This window comes from Sander lucioperca, chromosome 19 (assembly GCF_008315115.2).
Source record: "Sander lucioperca isolate FBNREF2018 chromosome 19, SLUC_FBN_1.2, whole genome shotgun sequence".
NCBI classification, from domain to species: domain Eukaryota; kingdom Metazoa; phylum Chordata; class Actinopteri; order Perciformes; family Percidae; genus Sander; species Sander lucioperca.
In genome coordinates, this window is record NC_050191.1 from 14,387,669 (window position 1) to 14,400,168 (window position 12,500).

The window sequence follows — 12,500 nt, forward strand, 5'->3', positions numbered from 1 at the left end:
AGCGTACCAGTGGGGTTTCATGTTCTTTATATCCATGTCAAACATGATGGGGAAAAAGGGCCATGCAGTTAGAAGTGGAGATTACAACCAGATGCTGCTTCAGGCAGGGCAAAATTCATTTTTTAATCATAACACAAAGTCATCAGACGGACTTTATCTGTTTTGTTTTTTGCAATTGGTTTTTGATAGTGTCTTTATGATCTGATCTGCATGCTCTCTTCGTTGTGGTCATTCCTTATCTTATTATTTCATTCTTTATTTGGTTCCCCATCAGCTTCCACAAAGTGGTTGCTAGTCTTAGTTGCTAGGACTTCTTGCTATATACATGTGGTATATGTTAGGAATAATACCCAAGAAGTTGCACGTTCCACGATGGTATTCTATGACGGAGTCGGTCCCTAGCACCTCCTTCCCGATGACATCACGCGTGTTGTAAAAGACAGGGAGGTTTGATTGGCTGTGGACCAACGTGTAGTCCGTCACGTCTCTCAGCCAAGTCACGGCAAGATTTTTCCACTCCATAATCGCCTAATCTGACACTTGACCATCGTAACAGAAAAAAGAATTGTGCAGAACGAACACGTCATAACACTCAGCTCACTTTTGGGGATGGTCTGGCTAAATGAAAATCACCCACCCAGACCCTTCTGTTGAATTTGGACATAGATTTATTTCATTGTTGGGTTGCCAGGCTGCTTTGAAAGGTAGGGGGACACCATGTTTTTAACCCTTTCAGTCATATAGTGCTCTATACCTGTATTATAGTTATGACAGGGCATTCTTTTTGAAAATGACTACAAAAGAAAGACCAAAAAGTCTTCTCATCTCTGAGTCTTCTCTATCATTACTTAGGAAAATCTCTAAAGCACAGAGATGTGGACTTGAGACTTGGTGACTTGGACTCGAGCTGTTTGGAGCTATGGTTTGAGGTGGTGTAAGAATCCCGTACAGTAAACAGGAAAACATCACTGCATCTATCGCTGCCACAAGAAAGTTTTTAAACACTATGAGGGTTATGAAACACAAGCACTGAACTGCCCGGGACTTTGTGTAATAGCTGAATGTTCGGTCGCTGAATGTCGGAAACGTCGAAATCTATAAACGATCTGACAGAGAACAGTAATCGCGAAATATAAAGTCCACTTGTGCTTTGTTGGGGGGTTTAAAGGGGTGATCGAATGGTTATATAGGGTATTTCACACTGTTCCTTAAGGTCTCCTAATAGGGTATGTAACATTGGTTGGGCTGAAAATGGCCCGGGTGCTGTTCTATGCTCCCTAATGCAACCCTGTGAAATAGCCCTCGAATGAAACAAGAGGTTTTCTCCCTTATATGGTATGCTCATGAATATTTAGATGAGCTGCGCGCTGATTGGTTGGTTTACAACGACACAGTGCTGCTGCACATGGAGGAGAGAGAGGAGGGGCTGTTCCTCTCAGCATACGGTGCTGGCTCCTCTGCTCCTCTGTCACAGGACAGAAGAGAGAGACTGTTTTGGCAGGCCAAAGGATAGAAATACCTCACGTGCTCGACAATACTGGCGTCTTTTCTACAGAAAGTCGCCAGATTTGTCACTAGTCGTTTTTGTGAAAAAAGACACAGTTTAGTTACAGTTCAGTCATCCTCCTGTGTGTCGCGCACACACACACACACACACACACACACACACACACACACACACACACACACACACAGCCCCTCCCCTCTGTGCCCATGTCCCCCCCGCCACACACACACACACACACACACACACACACACACACACACACTAGAGGATGGATACCCAAACCTCGGTTTGGGCCCGGCGGGCCGGCCGGGTTCGGACAGGTATTTAGAAATGATTGAACATTGAACAAGCATTGAACATTTTAAATTGAAAAAAGCTTATTATGTAGGTGTGCGCCTGTATTAACGTGCGCTTGTTGCCCAGTGTGGGCTGATGCGCTCATCTGTTGACATTTCCGAATGCCTTCCTACAAATGTACATGTGTCATTAGTATGAGAAAAAAAAATGTCTCGGGCTCGGGCCGGGATTGGTTAATGCTCTGTCAGACGTGGGCCGGGCTCGGACAGAAAAATGTGGCCCAATCCACACACACACACACACACACACACACACACACACACACACACACACACACACACACACACACACACAGTGGAGACGAGACAGCAGAGGTCTCATATTTCAGACACTGCTGTCAGTTTCAGCAGAGCTCTGTTATCAAACAAACCCACACACTGTCTGCTCCAACACACACACACACACACACACACACACACACACACACACACACACAGAGTTAACGTTACCGATAGACTTCTAAAGGTACAGACATGCCCGACCGCTGCGGCCAAAGCCTGTACAGACATGCCAGGCGCGAGCAGCGGTTGCAGCACCGCCGGAGCAGGAATGGCTGGAACAGCCGACAGAAAATATCCCCAGGTGGCTCAAACTTAATTTCTGCTCCGACACATTAACGCATCAACTAATGTTACTGTACAAAGCACCAGAGACACAGTTTTAGCTACAGTTTAGTCATCCTCCAGTGTGTCGTGCACAGGTGTGTATGTCACACACATACACCAATGCAAAGTTTCGACATTTTCATTACAACTAGTGTTGGTGTAACGTTACCCTTGGAACATAAAAAAGCTCCACTTCCAGACAAGGAATCACAACTCCCCCTGTAGCTAGTTCAGTGTCTCAGCGCGGGGACATTTAGCGGAGAGTGAAGCCCACAGGAACATCCTATGCGCCGCTGCGTTAGATCCACAAGTCCCGCTCCATTGTCTGATATCTACTCGTTCTAAACACTTTTCCAGTATTCCGTTGTACAGCCTGGAACACTGCATTTATGACCGTGGTTCATATTCAATATCCTTGAAAAACTTCCAAACTTTTTTCTTTCTAAAGTACACGGCGCAGCTCTCAGCTAAGCTCTTGTGTGAGATCTGCTTGACATACATTCAAAACACCAGCTGGTCTCAGACCAGTGGTCTGTATGTCAATTTTGGGACGTGACAAAGGTACAGACCAGAGCCAATTAAGGTACAGCCACCAAGTTGACGTCAACTGTTAGCTTGGCTGAGATTCGCTCGTTTTCAGCGGCATTTTCAAATTGTGAGATTTGCAGAGGAAAGCGGTGTGGGTCTTTGAGGTTCTATGTATGCCTATTTTACCCGTTGTTATTCAACTATGACAAGGTAAACTCGGTTTTGCATTCTATCACCCCTTTAAGAACATAACAGGATGTCACACTAATGGGCCGTTTCATTGACACTCCCCCCGCCGCACCACCCTGCGGCAAATCGATGGATCACTTTTCTTGGTGTAAATGCCCACTTAGTCACAACACTGCTGTAGAATCCCACTGGTGGAACATTGGGTGGTAAAAGGTTAATGGACTAATATCATCTACCTTTTAAATAGAGTCCTGAGTATAAAATGTACATGTACATACATCCAGAATCAGGAACCTTTCACTAGTCCCTACAGCATTTACTTCCCAAAATGTTCTTGACCCCATCACATTGTCAAGCTGTCATGTTAATTTGCATATTGCATTCATTTGTATTCTATATTTAAGAGCATGGAGGCTGCTCCACATGGATTATATAGAAAAATGTCATGATGGACGACTGTATTAAAAACTAAAATGAGGAACAACATCCACATTTAGTGTGATTGAGGCATTAACTCTCACTGGTTGTCATTTGCGTATTTTTGCTGCTTCTGGCATTTTACGAAGTAAAGGGTCCCATTTTAGGTCGTGGTCTTGCTTTTGAATTTGTGATATATTTGGTTTCAGCTCTTGAAAGACATTTTCTTTTCAGGAACATTTCTTTTATGACAGTCTGCGTCTCTCTCTGCCACTCTGGGCTCTATTTCAGTAGCAGCTCCTGTCATTTCAATTCACTTCAGGTCATTTCAGTTCTGCAGCTCTATATGTAGCCAAAGATGAATGCATCAATTCCACTTCCACTCACTGTCTGTCTTTATGTCAATCTGTCTGTGAGTGTGTTTACATATGGGCATGCTCAGTCAAATGGATGAAAAAGGCCAACCCTGGACCATTTTATTACGTATACATGCACATGCGCTGAAATATGTTCTACCCACACGCACACGGTCTACTGGTGACAAATGTATACAGAGCAACAAGTCCTCCAAACCATGTCACGGTATGTGCCATTTTTTCCTACCCTCTAAAACGACCCACAGGAGTGTTTCATAAACTAGTGCCCCTAGCGGTGGTGGAAATACAACCTCACATCTAAACCAGAGAACGCCTGTTGCAATTTTAAACACATCTTTAACCAAAACGACTTAGTTAAGTTTAGAAAAAGATTGTGGTTTGGGTTAAAATCAGACGTTACTTCACTTCACACAACGGGACGTTCGTTAAGTTAAAAAAACCTGGCTGTTTACTTTTATTTTCAAACAGGACTTGAACCTAGCTCTCCCGGGTGAAAGTCCTGTCTTTGTTTGACCCATCCACCACCCCAACACCTAATGTGGAAAATGTAGGCACCCTTATAGTTCGCATAGACAGTGAAAGATGTAGATGTGACGTGAGCAACCTGTCTGAAAGTTGTAAGTCTTCTGGTAGCGGTGCCAAGAGAAATCTGTTTGTTCGTGGATAAATGTTACTTCATATGTATTCACTTGCCACATACCGAAGTATTTCCAATCTATCAAAACGTTGCAGAAATATTTTGTTCCGATGCTTTCATACAAGCTTCTCCCTTGACTGTATGCCTCCACGTCCCCCCCGATTGCCTGCGAGCTTCTCCTGACTATACAGTAATTCCTCTACTGTGCGACAGAAAGTTGTGTGGTTATGACACAATCGTTAGCCTATTTTTACAAAAACGGCTGCTACGGAGCCATAACGTGAGATACAAGGTAATGGAGCTTTTTATATGTTGTCATGTTTCTTTAGAAATAAACAATGGACAAATAGAGTCTTTAAACGCTTCACATGTAAAGTTATCTGCTGTCAAAGTAATGCCAAAATAAATGGGAGTCAATGGAATGCTAATGGGAGGTGATGGCTTGTTAGCCTCAGAATCTCCCCATAGGAGGGACGCTTTCCAGATGCTCGCTTACCCCCTTGATAGTTCGTCACCTTACTTCCTGCTTTGCTACATCATAATTACTACAGCCTCTAGTGGGCGCCGCCCCTGTAAACGTAAATATAGGTCGTAATTGCTGCTTGTACAAACGACGTCGGGAGCGTTTTTCGGGGAAGGACAGTTTCATGCAGAGACACACGCATACAACAGCAGTGTGGATAATTAAAAATGCAAATATATCTGCACACAAACATGTTTAAAATGCTAATATAAATTCTCTCTCACACACACACACACACACACACACACACACACACACACACACACACACACACACACACACACACACAGTTGTTGTTGCCATACCTTCTCTCTTGTTGTTGCGAAAGCATTTGACTTTGGGCAGTTTGATGAGAAGCTGGCAGTCACTTTCTGAAAAAAAACAACAACACAATTATTCAAATGAACAGAACAATAATATAATAGAACTGAGTAGAATATTGTATGCTGTGTAATATATCTTGATAATTTCTTGATGCTGGAGGGAAATTAGCAGCTCGCTGAAAAGCTCTGCAGCAGCAAGACAACAATTCAAAGCTTGCAGTTTGACAACTCAGACATTTGTTTCGTCGACGGTCAGCCGACTGTGTGCTCCCTGCTGAATTTTAAGAGTTGAATTAATCTATTATTTGAAATATAACTGTCTTTTGTAATACATGTTAAAACATACTCTGGAGAAAAGTGTCAAAATGAAAAGAAAAAAAGGAAAAAGGGAGAACAAGAGCTGTGCTATGAGTCATTTACAGAAGTGAAATTAATATTTATTATCAGGTTGAATGTTTGTCCAACCAACAGTCAAAAATCAAAAGACAGAAAAGCATTTAATCCTCATATTTGAGAAGGTGAAGCCAGAGATTAGCCATAGCCAAAACATTTGAACATCAACAACTTCTCAGTCCCTCCCCCCTTTCTGCTGAAGCCCAAAACTGTCTCCTAAGCCCCTCCCCCCACAAGGGAGAATGAATGTGTGTGCATGAGCAGTGATTGACACGCAGTTAGACACCCCCCCTGGCCATGATTGGTGCATCTGAACAGGGAGCAGTGGATTCTTGCAAATCACACTACAGGCTGTAGGTGGTACCAGAGGAGCTGGATTTTTTTTTTTTTTTAAATGACCTGCTTCATGTATTTCTACTGGAACATAGGGTCAGTTTCAGCAAATATGACAGAAAGTTAGTTTTATAAGTCTTACCTACTGCACCTTTAACCTATTATGAAAAGAGTTGCTGATCCATTTTCTAATCGATTAACTGGCTAACCGTTTCAGCTCTCTATCCCTGAGTAACTGTGATATTATACCCAATTACACATACAATAAAACATTGTTATATCATGTTGTCATTGGGCTTATCATTATATGGTGATATGGTCAGTTTTCTTATGTTTTCAGGGCTCCAGGATATTCCTTAACACAAAGGAGAAAACATGTTTTTAATAAAACAACTAAGTCATATTTTACTATTCATTTTGAAATGACTTACTTCACACAAGTGCAAGTGTCCTTTAGGACTGTGACTACTGCTGCTACTGCTTTCTCTACTATTGTGATATGAAAAGAACTAATTAAAAAAAAAAAGGTTTTGGAAAACAATCTTCAGTCACACTGTTCCAAAGTTTAGTGGTCCTGAATGACTGAAAACCTCCATCAGAGCCCTTTGACCCAAATGGGACGCCTGGTCACTCTCCTCTCCACTGAACTTCTCCTTTCAAGGGGGAAACTGGGTGCTCTTTGTGAAAAAAGAGAAACACTTTGACCCTGATAGAAATCGTTTCACCCATTATGAGGGTTAGTTCTTCACAAAAAAGAAAAAAGTTTTTGACCGGATTCAAAAACTACAATTTTCTCAGTTCAGTCAGGAAACTGAACATCAAGGTTTTAACATTGCAACAATTTGTATTTTAGTTTGGAAGGGATGGATCTGCAACAGATATTTCTGAACATGAACACACATTCAAAATTCACAAACAACTTAATGCTAAAACAGGAGGAGGCTGCAGAGATGGAACGTTTCCAACAGCAGGCAGCACCGTAGCTGCGAGGATGCAGAGCTCAGCGTTGTTGAGTGCAGACAGAATGAGCAAATGTTTATATGCACTAGGGCTGCACGATATGAGGGCGACGTGCGATAACATTGATCAATATTATATCAATATTAATTGCGTTAAATAAACAGATATTAAAGTGTGCTCAGTTCTGCTGCTTTAAAGGTGCTCTAGGTAGGATTGTGAAGATCCAGGACTTAGCCAAAAATTTGAACATCGACAACTTCTCAGTCCCTCCCCCTTTTCCGCTAAAGCCCAAAACGGTCTCCTAAGCCCCTCCCCCCACGAGGGAGAATGAATGCGTGTGCATTAGAGCCTGGATCGGGCCAAATTTTTTCGTCCGAACCCGGCCCGAGCCCGACAGAGCCGTGACCGAACCCGGCCCGAGCCCGTCAGGCATTATGATATTTATGTCCGAGCCCCGGCCCGAGCCCGACACAGTTAAAATCTCGTCGTTTTTTTTCTCATACTAATGACACATGTACGTTTGTTTGTGTGGAAAGCTTTTATTAAGCAACTGGAAGGCATTCGGAAATGTCAACAGATGAGGCATCAGCGCACACGGGGGAACAAGCTCACGTTAATAAACTGTTTAATTTAAAATGTTCAATGTGTTAACCTTTCCTGATCGCTTCGATTCCGACCGTGATCAGAAAACCAGGGGAGACTCGTTACCTCCAGGTCCGACGTTATATAACGTTGGGGTTAAAATCCCGTTTCTGGAGAGCAGATGAATGAACTTGGTTTTCAGTCTGGAGTTTATCTCGGACACCGCACACACTGTGTACAAAACTTAAACTTATTCCACCAACTCTGCTCCGGTCACATCTACACGTCTGCTTTCTCTTTTCTCTATCTCTCTTCTGCCCACTTTACACACACATTGAGCTCTCTTAAAGGAGCTGCAGCACCATTTTACAACAAATGCCTTATCGCGCTGATGTGACCGAGCCCGGCCCGAACCCGACCATCATTTCTAAATATCTGTCCGAACCCGGTCCGGCCCGTCGGGCTCGGGTCGGGTATCCAGGCCTTAGTGTGCATGAGCAGTGATTGACACACAGTTAGACACACCCCCCCAGCCCTGATTGGTGCATCTGAACAGGGAGCAGTGGATTTTTGCAAATCACACTACAGGCTGTAGGTGGTGCCAGAGGAGCCGGACTATAAAAACATGATATATTCAGAACTATGCAACGAATTGTATCCTTTTTAGATTCAAGAGTTCAATGGGCTAAAATGCCTTTTTATACATGGCTGCAATTGCTTCCTTCACTCAATGTGGTACAACAAAGTACAAATGTAAACCAAACCTACTAAAAAAAAAAGAGACCCAGCCTGAAGAGACCCAGCCTGAATATTGACAATTATTGACAATTCCCAGATCGCTGTAGCTTGAAAAAATGAGTATGACAATATCAATATATAATAATAATTGTAAAAAATCTCTTCAAGGATTTTGAGCATATGTGGTGTCGATATGTCGATTTGAACTCATCTGCTGGGACTGTGGGGGTACAAAATATAAAACTTAACGTCCCGCATAGCAACAATATTGATATTAGAGATCAACAGTCTTTCTAGATAGATAGATAGATAGATTTTTATTGATCCCAAAAAAATGGGAAATTCCAGTGTTGCAGCAGCAAAATATCAGACACACAGCACACATACAGAATATACATGAAATATAGGATACAATATACATTAAATAATAATAGGACAGAATATAAGAACAAATAATTTCAAATATATACAAGTTGGGAATAAAAAATAAAAAGTTTGAGATGAAAACATTCTATTAATGTGTAGCAGGATGTTTGTGGGGAAAGAAAGCTAGCATGCTAGACCAAATATCCCAAAAATAAATCACTGCAAGAAATTAGGATTGCAGCCAAAGGCAGGATATAAACTGTATTAAATGACACTGTGTGGGAGGAAATGAAGTGCTTGAAGAGTTTTTCCTCTGTGGTTTTGTGGCTCAGCCTTCACACTCAGTTGTAAGGTGACATCTAGTCATAGTTCCATTACATTTATTGTGACTATTATTGCCACTGTTCATCACACCTCCAACCGGCACGGTCAGACACCGCCTACCAAGAGCCTGGGTCCGTCCGAGGTTTCTCCCTAAAGGTGCTGACGCACCAACCCGACGGCCGACCGTTGACAAAAAAGGCAGTCGGACTGATCAGTCTCCCCAAGTTGGTCAAAAAAGTGCCTCGGAACACACCGAAGCGACGCCGACTTAAGCGTACGTTCTGCGTGTGCAGATTGCCAATGGGCAGTCGGACTCAATGACCAATTACCGGAAATGACGAGCGGGATGAGCCTGACGAACAGCTCTCAAAATCTGACCAAAATCTTTTAAACTGACCTTTTTCAATCTGAAATGAAGACAGATTCAGCAACTGCATGGCCTATTTCTCACTTAAAATGTTTTCAGAAACAGTGAACTATTTTTGTAAAATACGAGATTGTATTTCCGAACGAGCCGCCATTATGTTTGGGGAGAAGCCAGACCCACGTGACGCGTTCGTCCAATCAGCTGCCGTTTTTCATTTTTTGGGCGACAATACAGATTAGTGCCGCCTGCTGTTATGGAGACGTATTACATCTTGCGCACACGCAGAACGTACGCTCAACTCTGCGTCGCTTTGGTATGTTCCGAGGCACTTTTTTGACCAACTCGGGGAGACTGATCAGTCTGACTGCCTTTTCTGCCAACGGTCGGCCGTCGGGTTGGTGTGTCAGAGCCTTAAAAGGGAGTTTTTCCTCGCCACTGTCTCACTAAATGCTTGCTCTTGGGGAAATTACTGGAATTGTTGGGTCTTTGTAAATGATAGAGTGTAGTCTAGACCTACTCTATCTGTAAAGTGTCTTTAGATACATTTTGTTATGATTTGATACTATAAATAAAATTGAATTGAATTGAATGTTCCAAGTGCACACACTGTACCATTAACACTGTGTATCCTGTTGTTGCTCATTTGCACATATTCTATCTTTGGTTGTTTACTTGCATGTATTAGTCTCCACTGCTGATTGCATCTCTCCACTGCTTCTTGATCATTTTCTTCACAGTCTAAATCCAGCACTATTTAACTTTCATCACTTGGATTTTTCACTTCTGTATGTGTGTGTGCGGCACCATCTGTCCTGATTGGCTGTCAGGTCGACTCAGCAGGTGTCTTTGATAATAGGATGTTGGAAAGACTCGTCAGCAGCAGCTACTACTGAGCCCCCGGTATCAGAGTGCACGTTCTGCAGAGTTGGGTTTTCCTTACTGGAATAATTGGTGTTGATGTTTTTTCCCCATCTGTGCTGCGACAGAAGTTTCTAGTTCATGTCCATTTTGCTGTATTTCACCAACTATAAGACTGAAGGCTCAAAAAAATGTTTGAAAAATTTGGCAAGGCAGCCGTGTCTTTGAGACTTTCCTTCTTAATATGTTACACTAAATGGAGCATAGCGTAAATTCACGGAGTCAAGCTCGGCTATTATCTCAGCTCATAGCTGACAGTCAGCTAAGCCAGCACAACAGCTGATGGCTCAGCTGATTCCCTCCTAAGCATATGATTGGATTTCCAAATAATGGGCTCTATTTAAACTGCTTTTCCCAGCTGACCTTGCTGCATCTCTGCTAGTGCTTGCAACCCACCTCCACCCCAGCTCCTCCTTTGAAATATATATATTCATGCTGTCTGACTCAATCAATGTCATGTTTGCTGTCATTGATGCTGCTCTGTTCTGTACCCTAGAGGGATCCTGCCACTGTTGCTCTCCCGGCTTAAGGCTTTCCATGTATGCACATGGAAGGGCAGGGAGGTGTGCTCTTCCTGCCTCATGCGCTCCACGTATGCACGAGGAAGTGCGGGGAGGCCCCAGAACAGAGCCATACCGCCAAAATACAAATTGCAGATGAATAAAATCTATTTATTGACAAAGTGGTCCTGACTGAATTTGTGTTCAAGTTCACACAAAGCCACTGTACACGTCATAGATCCACTCACAAGATTCTCTCTGTGTTGAGTTTTCAAACTAAACCGCTGGCATTTCTGTTGCCTTCTTTATTGTTTCCTTGAAAAACAAACATAACTATAACTTAAAGTTACTCAGAGGAGGATGAAAAAACACTTGAGGAACTCCAAATACAGATAAATTAACTCGGATAAAGTTCCAGGCACAAATCAAAACTTATCGGGTATTTGGTTCCATTTCTCCTGAAGCTGCTGTTTCACTGTACTTCTAGTTTTCTGTTGCATGTTTGTGTTTTTCTTATCACTGCTGTACTACCTGGCCCTAAAAATCAAAATGCAGACAAACTGTTTTTTGATTATATCGAGGTCAGCTCAGCAGATATGGAGGGGAACTTATTTTCTAGCAAGAGTGTAAAGAAAAAAACTATTTCTGTGATTGCTCCTCTTTTAAAAGTGAGATAAAAATCATTGCAAACTGTTATATATATAATTTTATTTGTAAAAAAGACACATTCCTTTCCCAAGACAGCTGGACAGTAGTTTTCAGCAAACTTTACTCAAACAGGAGGGAATAGTGCATTTGTTGGGGACTATTTTCAAGGGCGGATTAATCCACATTTGGTGCTCTAGTGAGTATTTGCGGCAGCAGGACAGTGTGTGTGGGATTGAGTCAACATGAACTACAGTGTGTGTGTGTTCATGGTGATGAAGGAACATGTCACCCAGTGCAACAGTGTGGCTTACTGATGTGTTTTTATGGCACAAAGGGAAGAAGATACATCAGGCTTTGATGCACACAATGTTTGTAGGACAATTTGTCAATTCGTTGTTGGTTTTGGTCTTTTTATGTGATTTGTTGACAATTAGAAAAACAAAGAATATCTAAAGACTCTAAATTGTTAAAGTTCAATCTTAACTTTTTTTCTCCTTTGTTTGGTCCCTTTCACCTTTCTTTGTGTCTCTCTGGGGACCGAGCGGACACAGCTGCATGCTGTTCATATGCAGCTCGTCGGTCTCCTCTTTGACCCAGAATAAAGTCTCTTTTCATCTTCATTGTAATCCTGAAACTGTGGACCCAGCTGCTGTGGACACATTCTCTCTCTGACCTGTTATGTGGGTCTCATCTCTGTTATTTCTGACCTGGAATGTGTGAGCGTGTGTGTGTGTGAGCGTGTGTGAACGTGTGTGTGTGTGTGTGTGTGTGTGTGTGTGTGTGTGTGTGTGTGCGTGTATGTGCGTGTGTGGCCAGCTGCAGCTCACCGTCATCGCTGAAGTCGTCCACCAGAATGATCTCGTGGATGAGATGAACTGGAGTTCTGTTCAAAACACTGGAGAGACAAA

The 12,500-nt window shown here is 42.6% G+C and overlaps 1 protein-coding gene across 2 annotated transcripts in view; it reads right to left on the reverse strand.

Moving 5' to 3' along the window:
- galnt14 (UDP-N-acetyl-alpha-D-galactosamine:polypeptide N-acetylgalactosaminyltransferase 14 (GalNAc-T14)) overlaps positions 1–12,500 on the reverse strand; it is a 194,949-nt gene that overhangs the window by 53,710 nt on the left and 128,739 nt on the right. For both annotated transcript variants that reach the window (XR_004106500.2, XM_031308303.2), the window contains exons 4-5: positions 12,420–12,487; positions 5,446–5,511 (exon numbers count right to left, since the gene is read on the reverse strand). Coding sequence is in view for 1 of the 2 variants with exons in the window: in XM_031308303.2 (XP_031164163.1) it covers positions 5,446–5,511; positions 12,420–12,487 (134 nt within the window). In the remaining variant the exon portion in view is untranslated. The remainder of the gene's footprint in view (positions 1–5,445; positions 5,512–12,419; positions 12,488–12,500) is intronic.